This window comes from Anoplolepis gracilipes, chromosome 6 (assembly GCF_047496725.1).
Source record: "Anoplolepis gracilipes chromosome 6, ASM4749672v1, whole genome shotgun sequence".
Taxonomy (NCBI): Eukaryota; Metazoa; Arthropoda; class Insecta; order Hymenoptera; family Formicidae; genus Anoplolepis; species Anoplolepis gracilipes.
The window spans coordinates 3,246,532-3,257,838 of NC_132975.1; the positions used below are offsets into that span (position 1 = coordinate 3,246,532).

The following is an 11,307-nucleotide window of genomic DNA, read 5'->3' on the forward strand; positions in this document are numbered from 1 at the left end:
TATTTTAATAATTATTGCGAAAATCGCAAAATGACCTAATACTTTTTTGTTCAGTTTACTGTACTCTATCCGTTCACGAGCGTTGGCTCGTTAGTTATGAGACACCCTGTATATATACACGTATATATATTACTTCAAAATATACTATGTTAAAGTGAAAAAAGATTACGCGCAGTTGCAGTTAATAATATGTAATAAAATATTAATGAATGTATATGTTTCGTACTTTTGAGATCCACGCAATTATGGATTTAGCACGGATACGAACCATAATTTGTGGATCTAGCACGGACGCGAACCGCTGGAAAGTCGATCCAGCTACGTAGTTCCACCGGCTCTAAAATCGATCCAGTTAGCGCCACTGTACCGCGGTGAAAATGGGTTGCCTCAAAAACGGCTTCATGGCGCCTCTCAGGCTTCTCTCTGTTTTTATCCATTCTAAGGTGCCGACAGAGAGTTGCGCTACTGTACATACTGTGGTTACGGTCAGTGACAAAAACTGGCGATAACCTTTCTCGAAGCCGTGTTAAAAAAGAGGTGAACGTGTAGTGTACGCGTTACGGAGAATGTAACGCGACATGTAATTGGATTTGCTGTTTGCCTGATATATTATTCGATATATATCTCCTTTAATATATTTGTGCGCGTGGCAATGCGATTTCGTGATAAATCTGTGTGATGATCTCGGTTACAGTGACTGCAAGCGAATTGAGGATATCGAAGTCGTGCTTCCGGGACGTCAATAAGATCCCGATTTATCGACGAAGGCGTACAGCGTCCGAAAAAGATGACGGAGAGTTTAATAGTCGAGTGGCTGACAGATTGCAAGGACGTCTCGCCGTCTGAGCTATATACGTTTGCCAGCACGCTTTCACAAGATAACGAGATCGTACGAGCGCTATATGTACTTTTGGAAGAGCGCACTAAATACAATGAGGTATATAAATTAACTTTTGTCTTTTTTTTTTTTAATTTAATTATTTGTTACTTATGGCAAAATTACGAATTATATATATGGCCAGTATTTTCTAAACATATGATTACATTTGATATCAAGTGTAGTTTTATTATGTATAGAGATATTAATCATATATATATATATATATATATATATATATTTATATTATAGAAAAATTGTCATAATTATTAATAACTGTTGTAATTATTAATATATATATGTAAAGGGGGAGAATTTATATGTAAATAACATTCAAAGTAATTTATAATTGATTATTAATCTTAAATAATGAAGATCTATAAAATATGTTAGCAAGTCTTTTATAAGTGTGTTAAAAGGATATAAAAGGATAATTATTATTATTATTGTAAAAGATTTATTCTTAAAATATGATTAATTATATATTCTTTTCAAGTTAAATCATTATTACAGTTGATGGACACAGTATGTAATCAGTTATATAATTTTTATCGATCTCGAGAAATAGAATTACAAAGATTTACTCTGCAATTTCTACCAACGCTGATATATATTTATCTAAATTCTGCTGCACATGGTGATATTAAGGTAAAATAAAATTGCACTATATATTATTAAAATTAAAAGTATGTATCATATACCATAAATAACAATAACATCCTATTAATTATCCAATGTATTATTTGTCTAATGTATTTTATGGCATCATTGCATATAATTGGTATTTAAATAGAATTATATAATCTGGAAGCCATTATGTAATTTACATGACAAATAAATCTGCTATCTTGTGTTAATTATCCTATATTGTAGTCCTATGTTATGATAAAATTGTAAAGTTATTTATATAGCTCTGATTTTAACTTTATTATAATTTTTGTGAAAAATTATTCTCGAGAGTATTTTCTAAATTCTATAGTTATATACATTTTGGTTTCATACATATAATATACTTGTTAATAACATGTAATTTCCAGAGCTGTCGTTCCCTTGAGACTCTATTAATTGGATTATATAATTTAGAAGTGGTTGATAAATCAGGACAACAAAAAGCAATCTCATTTAGATTACCATCGCTTGCAATGTTATCCATATACCATGAGGTATGCTAATACATATTTATACTAAATATAAAAATAATCAAGAAACTAATATTAATCATATATAATTTATAAATTTTAACAAATATAAACTTTTTTTTAAACATGGATTAGAATACAAGATAATTATAGAATTTTTTAATTTTTGTAAATCATTTACTTTCTCCTTCTCTCTTTCTTTCTTAATGAATTAGTTTTAAAAAGTAAATAAGTATCGGAAGTATTTAAAGTAAATAATATATATATGGAAAGAATATAATTTCTGACTTAATATTAAACTGTATTTAAGAGAATGTCGCAGTTGTCCTACATTACTGATTAAAATCTAATTAACAATATATTTGTTGAGTATAAAAGTTTTGCAATTTATGCATACAAAATAAGACAGGTTTGTATTAGGAATTGCATGAAGGAATATTTGTGAACTTTTAGAAGTGAGCTTAGAAGCCTAATAAAAAATATACATATTCTTATGTTGGATTATATTTTGATCGATAAATAGAACGATTTCGGCATCCCTTTAACAGGATTTATATTTTGTATGTATAAATTGTAAAATTTTTATATTAAGCAAATATATTTTTATATTAGATTAGATTTTGATCAGTAATAAGACAACTCTGGCATCTCCTTAAGGATCGACAGGAATGACAAAAAAATTCTAGTGTCACTGTCATCAACATTGAGAAATGAACTTTCATTCAATATATTGATGTATGTCTGTACATGCACAAACATTACATTTTAACAGAGACAAAATCGACGTTATTGTCCCTTATTGTCTCTCCTTAGCAAGCAGTGCTACGTGCTACCAACATTGATTCGTTAACTGTATTTTAGGTACAGATAGCGATATTCGTACTTTTCGTATGTAGCCTCGAAAGTCATATTTCTTCACGAACCTTTTTTTAAATATATTTCTGTACAAAAATTGGAAGGTTCCTAAAGAGCCGGATTTTGCAATTTGGCTCTTAAAAATTTATAATAAAATTGAATTCAAATTCGAGGAGCAGCTATACCTGACTTGAGGTAACTCGCGGTCAGAAGTACGTTTTTTAGAAATTTTATTTTGACCTTTTTTTCCAAAAAAATTGCTCTGTACGTAAATGAAACCAATTCTGTTGATTAAGAATATCATAGTTTTATCGCGATATTCTCTGTATATTTCGGCCAAAATATGAGAATTACGAATCAGTCTCCGCGAGAAGTCTCCGCAATGTCTCCTGTCGACCTTTAATTAGCAACATCACCTGCAGATAAAGAGCGATTTTTTGGAAAAAACGGTCGAAATATGTGTTGGTGTACAGACATACACCAACACATTGAATAAGAATTCATTTCTCAATGTTCATGACTGATGTTGGAATTTGCTCGTCGATCCTGTCAACTCTTTTCTTTATATCTTATCCGTAATACGAAAAGTACTAATTCACGAGTTCACGGCTGACAGAGGTCTCCACACTACTTATCAACCTTTAACATTGGGACCTTTCCAGTAAGGAAAACACAGATAGACGCTGTATAACACAAACGAGCACTGTGCATGGCTGCTTGATGAAATACTTTTTCTCAATACGGCCGCTAAATTGTGCTTGTTTTATTCTATCGAATTTTTATACTATTATATAAATTTATTAAGGCAAAGAAATTGATTAAGTGAGAACTACTTTGCATTAATTATATAAGTTTCTTAACAAATTATAATTGTTATTTTTATTATTGAAATATAAGTAAATAATTGAATTTTATAGTAATTTTTTTATATTTATATAAATTATTATATATTTAAAATATTAAGTAGTAATAATTTATTATTATTTATTTATGATTGCCATCCATATTTATATATTTTCTGTTTAACAATTGGTAACCATGAGTCAATACATAAAGCGACAGTAATAAAATACTGTGTAAGATTGTGCTATACTGTGTAGTTGTAGAAAAGCACTCATGTCAGACACTGTGTGACTTTGAGTTGCCTATATGTTCCTTGCTGAAAAGCTCCCAAAATGTTATTAAAAAAATTTGCGTGCTAAGAGAAATTTAATTTCTAATTTAAAATTATTATTCTACTGTATGTTACTACATTTTCTTAAATAATTATCTATAGTATAATATGTTCTTTGAAACAGCCTGCAAGTTTAGCCCCAGCCTCATTAACAGAAAGCGCAGTGCGTCGTTTCGAAGAGTGTAATTCAAAACTTGTAAGCTGGGGTCCATTGCAACAAGTAGAAACTTTGAATGCACAAAACAGATTAAAAGTTATGACAGCTCTGCTTTTTATCTATAATCAACAACTTGGTTATATAAATAAATTTGCTTTAGAACAATTGTGCAAGGTTGCAACAAAGTAAGTTTAATTTTTAGTCAAATACATGTTAAACTTATTATATTTGTACTTTTTGATTATAATTTTTAATTTTATTTCTGGCACAGACTTGTCACTCAAGGCTTCATGAAACCAGGACATCATCAACGTTCCTCATATGGCAGTGAGTCTAGTTTTGTTCCAAGGCTTTTACCACGTATACCAGTGTCCAGCCAATTTCTCTTGGAATTTTTGCATGCTGTATATTTTGCCATGTATGTAATGCACTTTGCATTATTTTGAATTTAACAGAATTTTTTACAATCTATTTTCCACATACTTTCTTATTATATATCTTATTACATATTAACAAATATAAATTTAATATAATGTTTTGTACTAATTTGTGCTAGCACTGCATCTTCATGTATAGAATTATATTTTTTCAGTAAATATCTCTTTGTAGGTATAATGAATGCTGGTATATAGGAAATCAAGCTGTAGAAGATATTCATAACAGAGCATGTTATGAAGCATATCCAAATGTAATGTTGGTTACCAATGCTATACGAAATTCTGCCAGTTCTGGAGCACCAGGTAATTATTTTCATATGATTAAATTTAAATTTGGTATCAATTTAAATATATATATATATAAAATTTATATTCTAAAGATAAATATATTATCTTTTTTTATCTGTGTCGTATTCAGGTCAACCGAGCGATGGACCAATTGGAATTAGCGTTGCATTGTCCCCGGCAACTGCTACACCAACTGTTTCAAAGTCTATGATCACTAATGCTTCCTTTCGTACTAAGAAATTACCAGGTATGTTCTTATATTGCGTCTATATCTATTATAAACTATTAATCTTTTTACGACGACATGTGATAAAAAGAAAATTTAGCAAGAGCAATAATAATGAAGAATATAATAAAAAAATGTAATAACTCTTTGAGAAAATACATAACTGATATTATATATACATTTAAAAATGAATTATATCTCAATTTTTATTATACTCAAGATAATATAATTATGTTCATTTTCATATTGATTTTTCATTTTTTTGAGACGCTTTTGAGAAAGCATTTCGTGTTCAAAAAATTTATTTTTATATAATTTTTTTGAAATCACGTTAAAAATTTTATAATTATACATAATTATGTTTTACTCACGTTTCTATACGGGCGAGTATATTTGATGAAAAGGTGCTAAATATAATAACACAGAGTATTAACATCAGAGCTATGTTTTCCATTAAGATAGCTAACATGCATAAATAAAATTTTAGTTGCGTGTCCGAATATTAACTACCTTACACAGCAGACATAAATAATAGAACAAATATGCATGTATATGAATGTATTGAGTATTCTTAGGTCCAAGTTTGCATGTGACATCCCTCTAAGTTTTATGAAATGATTGCTGAATTAAAAAGTCTTTTTTGTCCGAAGAATGAATTATTTGTCATCAAACAAGTAGATATTGATATAATAACTATGCACAAACATTTTTGGATAAACCACAATGTGTAATGTACTCTTTACATATCCCTGTCTTTTCCCTCCCTCCCCCGTTCTTATCTGTATTCCGTGATTTGCTTGTAATAACTTGCAAAATCATGAAATACATATACAAATGATAAAATAAAAATTAACCAAGCTCAAATTCGCATGATAAAATTTTAAAATATATACGATAAGTTAGAAAGAGAATAAAAAAATGTGGATTGCGCGCCTATGTCATTAGACGATCTGGATGAGAAGTTATTTGCGGTCGAATTGAGCAATTGTCAAGTCGAGAAGCAACAGCAGCCGGCAGTATCTGGCAGCAGCAAACGTCGTCCATGGCATTGGAAGCACACACTTCCAAATTCGATCGATAAGAAGGATATGGGCATGGAAAAAGTGCAATCTTTCTCGTCGTTGGAAGGTTCTAGACGTGGAAGTGTTTGTAGCAGCAGCCAAAGCTCCCCAATAAAGTCTTCTCCTAAAAAGAGCAAAGATCAACAATTAAAGAAAACGATTCTAAACGTCGATGCCAGTCAGAAAAATAGAAAAGATAGTAACGTAAAGTCCGATTCCACTTTTTCCGAAGATAGATTAACAGCTGCTAATATGCATTTGTATAGCATGTTAGAGGAGCAGGCTCTGGGCGAGATAATTCGTGAATCGGTGGAAAATGTATATACCGAAGGAAACAACAGATCGATCAAATTTTGCGCCACTGCCACACTGTCATCAAACACATGGTATTATCACTTCAGTTACAACATTGTAGGATGGCGTAAAATCTCATCACGCTATGATTCTTCGTCAGACTTACGATTTATTATGTTTTTATTCGGTATACACACTAGCAGCACATGCAAAACAAATCGTTGACTTGTAATAATCCATGTGATCGTGGATGTATTCCTTTCAGAAGTATCACTCCCAGCTATAATGAGACATACGCATAAAACAAAATCTAAATAGAAACCAGCGCATGACTGGAAATATGCATGTCGTCACGGCACATTTATCTTCCCGCACCGAGAAATTCAAGTATATTGCTTGACTAAAAAAAATGTACTTGATGTATTCTGTTTCCTTTACTACTCTACTACTTGACTAAAAAATGTACTTGATGTATTCTTTTTCCTCTACTAATTGTATTTTTTATCTGTCTCACACTTAGTCTCGTTTAAATATTACTTGCGCAATTCTTTTTTATTTCCTGCATTGTATATTTTCTGTATTAAATGTAAATTTATATCTTCAATATTTTCTACTTTCTGCAAATGTTCTTTCTTACTCGTGATATATCTATGTATTATAAACATATAATAAAAAAAAGAAAAAATAAAAAAGATATTGGTCGATACATATATGCAACGCATTTTTGTTAAAAACAAAAACATATTTCTTTATCGTGTAACGTAATTTATCTTATTTAAACAACACAATTTTATTAGATTCTCTGCCAACCAAACAGAAATAATCATATTTATATCGTAAGATATTTAATAATATATGCAATTTATCATTATGTAGAATGTATATATATGTATGTACATATATGTATGTTTTGTTGCCTTTATCTAAAAAACGCTTGTTAATTTTCAATATTGCTTTTATTATTGTCAACTCCAACTTGACGGTAAAACTGTTTTTTATGATATAGAAGCCAATATTGTATAAAAAATTTTCTTTTGTCCTCAGATGACATACCAATACAAGTTGTAAAAGATGAAACTATCGGAGAGGGTAAAAGTAACCTGGTGTCAATCTCGGAAGAACAAGAATCAACAGAGCCGAACCGTATTGGTTCTATGAGACAATCAAAGGATCAAAAGACTGCTTCAAAGATACCAAATTTTTCTGTACTCGGCAAAAAACCTAAAGAGAGGGAGGGGAAAGTAACGAAAAACCCTCATGTTGCAGTGTCCGAGAAGGAGAAGAAACTCGGTTCAACATCGAAGGAGAACATTAAAGGAAGTTTATCAATATTGACTAGTGAGCAACAAGCGGAAGTCGAAGGAAATATTAACGGATGTGCGATCCGAAAGAAAAATAACAGTTTAGAAAACAATACCATCATAATAGATTCAAATGTTGCGTTGATTGAAAATGAAAGACTGCCGTTAAGTAGTGATGTTACCGATGGTAGTATGGAAAATTCTATCAATTTAAGAGCACATAACGAAACAGAGTCTATTGCTTCTTCTATCCAAGTTAGTTCTGTTTAATGACTATAAAAGTATAAGATACATAAAGTGTTACACACACACACCTACACACATTATATGAATATATATATATATATATATATATATATATATACACATATAAATAGTAATGGGCTGGAAACACAGTAAGCAAATAAGTCATTCTTTTCTAATTAGTAAATCTAATAAAATTCATGTATAACGTATACATGTTGCCTTTCCTAGAATTATTTAAGATCACACTATTTTCCAAATAATAATACGTGTACATTATCACTGCATTGCAATATTTATAGAATAGAAATCATATTTTTCTTCACATGTAGCAATTTAGTCAGTCTATTACTTTATTGATCTCCATGATAAATCTAAAAAATGAGAGAGGGAACAATATGAACTAAAGATATACATGATTGTTTAATGTTTTGTGCATATTAGTGCACATATTGACTAATTTTTGTAATTAAATTTCTATAATTTATTCGATATATTTTATAAATATACATCAGAATATTGGTATTGTGAATAGTAGTATTGTAATCTTCCTATCCACCTTATATGGTTGTACAAGTTTCACTTTTAGAGATCATAGATGATTATTATAATCCAGAAAACAAGTATTATCACACAATGCAATGTATATCAATATATATTTATATTTAACCCAGATGTGCCTTGATGCATCTGTGATGAAACTTTCTTTATCGTCCCAGATATATAGATAATAAATTTGTGATGAAGGCAAGAAATAAAAAATATCTAAATAAAATTGCAATATCACTTAATTAGTAAGTGGGATGTATATGTGTGTGTGTGTTATCTATACAGATATAAAATATCAGGCATATCTGGGTTGAATAACAAATCTGCTAGTACTTTTATCATAATTGTTCTGAAATATTAAAAATTCATGATGAATCATCTGTTTTTTTTTTTTTTTTTTTTTTTTTTTTTTGCAAACATTTGTAAACATTTATATATACAGATGTATACATACACATATGTACAAGATGCTCCAAAACTTTACACAAAATTAACTAAAGAATGTAGTTTTATTAATTTTTTATCTATACAAAAAGTTTCATTTGTAAATTCTTTTTTTCCAATAATTCAACTTGGAAATCATTGATGTCGTGACATTGAGGCCACAAAATCCACTTATTTAAAGATTTATGTGATGGTTTTGAAGCATTTTACATATATATTATATGTAAATGTAATTGTTGAAAATAATTATGCAAAACTTGAATATAAAAGACTTCATTCTCACGTGAAACTTGTCTCGCGTTGAAAACGATCAACTAGTCGAGAAACTGTACCATTTGTACATAAAAATTTGGGAATAGAATAGCAGAAGTGTTCTTCGACGAATTTGGTTTTCTCATGTTTTGCTACGTATATATTTTATGATTTATATTAAAATCTAGAAAGTACTCAATCAGGCTGCAATCAGATCGATATAATCAACTTTCTAAACTTTTCAATATATTCAGCAACATAGGAATTATAAAATAAAAGTAAGAGCCAAGTTTCTAATGTAATGTTTCATTTTAACATTTCCAATTTACATGCTTATCTCATTAACCAATGTACAGATGTACAAATGTACAAATATATATCAATTGATGAACATAAAGATATATCACACATTTGTATGTTCACTAATTAATTTTTCTCTTAAAATTTTGGAAAAATCGATTCCGTGTTGGTCAAAGAATGCATTATTCAATTCTCAATTTTTTATGTTCATTCTGAGTGCACATAAAGTTGTATTAATCTATATTAATATGTAAATATATATAATTAAAGAAAATATTAACTGCATATAGAAAAAAAGAAAAGGAAAAGTTTAACTCAAATGTAAAGAACCATATATTGTAAATCGCATTTGTTAAAATAAGTTGGTTAACTATTTCAAACTGAAACAATGTCTAAGGAGACGCTATTAGCGCGAAGTGTCATTCTATCTTTATTACTTACTGAAAGTTGAACAAGGACAGCATGCTAATAGTGCCTCTTCAAATACAGCCAATATATTATAAGAGTAGAGCACATTGAAATCAATACGAATGTTTAAGGATCACTGGGTTAATTTAATTACCTTATGGCCTATATTGTATTAAAGTGTAAAATAGATTATAAAAATACATTGAAGTTATCTGAAGAAGTTGACAACAGCAATGATAAATGTAGATACAATTACTTTATTGATGTGTTTCTTTAAATAATTTCTTATATATTATATTCGATATAATAGAGAGTTCGGAAATTCTTTTAAAATATATTATTGACACATTTAATTATTTAATTATTTTTATGCAGAAATATAAATTATTTTCCATTATTTTAACTTTACATTATTTAAATAAAAATTTTAAATACACAGAGTAGGTATAAATTCTATAGTAGACAGATAAATTATATAATAGATATAGATATAAATTATATGTATAGTAGATATTAATTTGTTTTTTTCCTTTTTATTTATGCAGACATGTGTAATCCTTTCATTTTATTATATTTTTCACCTTAGATTTTACTCCCTAATTTTTAGAGAAATATTACTAGACCTTTGTATCTTTACAAATTTTTAAGAAAAAAATCTGAATTTTTCAAATTTTTAATTTTTAAAAGATTAAATTCTCTTTTAGATTTTTTTTATTTATAATATAATAGATAAATTCAAATCATTTTTAGACGATCAATATTGATTGTCGAGAAGCATCATTTAAAATACTTTTTAGAATACGAAATAAAATTTACGATGCTATCAATTTTACAGAGTTGCGACTGTAAATCCTCGATTTGATCACGATTCGAAAAGAAAATTAGTAGCTCTCTCCTTTATACGGCACCTAAGGAAGACAAAGGGACGGATTAGGGTACTATCTTTCCTCGTGGTCCTATTCACATGAATGCCACCTTTTGTTGGACGACTTATTTATTACTTACTATCGCATTTGTATCACATTTGAAAGATTTATTGAATTTAGAGAAGAATGCACACACAAAAAATAATAAAGAAAAATTTAGTGCGACAGATATTAAAAGACAAATGTCCAATTCAATCTCCGAAAATATGAAAAAATTTAAATTTCTAAGAATACTATAGTATCATATATATGAGATATTTGATACATGTGTGAAAATCCTTACATTTAAAACTCTTCAATATTTGATATTTCTGGATTCTAAAGACATTGAGAATTTTAAATTATTTTTTAATCCATTGATCTTAAAATTATTTTC

General features: G+C 28.8%; 1 protein-coding gene across 4 annotated transcripts; it reads left to right on the forward strand.

The window, feature by feature from the left end:
• Positions 1-426: 426 nt before the first annotated feature.
• Hyccin (PI4KA lipid kinase complex subunit hyccin) lies at positions 427-10,355 on the forward strand. 4 transcript variants are annotated; one of them, XM_072895096.1, is made up of 9 exons: positions 427-537; positions 695-937; positions 1,391-1,525; positions 1,915-2,040; positions 4,170-4,387; positions 4,474-4,620; positions 4,812-4,942; positions 5,058-5,174; positions 7,553-10,353. In XM_072895096.1, exons 2-9 carry the CDS (start codon positions 788-790, stop codon positions 8,077-8,079), a joined length of 1,551 nt encoding a protein of 516 aa, XP_072751197.1. In that variant the 5' UTR covers positions 427-537; positions 695-787; the 3' UTR covers positions 8,080-10,353. The 4 variants fall into 4 exon arrangements, with proteins under 4 accessions (XP_072751197.1, XP_072751196.1, XP_072751198.1 ...); XM_072895095.1 differs by having other exon boundaries at positions 436-580; XM_072895097.1 differs by adding an exon at positions 6,099-6,600 and having other exon boundaries at positions 442-937; positions 7,553-7,666.
• The last annotated feature ends 952 nt before the right edge of the window (positions 10,356-11,307 follow it).

Bases quoted from the DNA above. Each gene is read 5' to 3' on its own strand.
- Hyccin (XM_072895096.1), top strand. From the start codon at position 788: ATGACGGAGAGTTTAATAGTCGAGTGGCTGACAGATTGCAAGGACGTC. The intron at 1,526-1,914 runs GTAAAATAAAAT...TGTAATTTCCAG, and splicing joins CTGCACATGGTGATATTAAG to AGCTGTCGTTCCCTTGAGAC. The intron at 4,621-4,811 runs GTATGTAATGCA...ATCTCTTTGTAG, and splicing joins CATGCTGTATATTTTGCCAT to GTATAATGAATGCTGGTATA.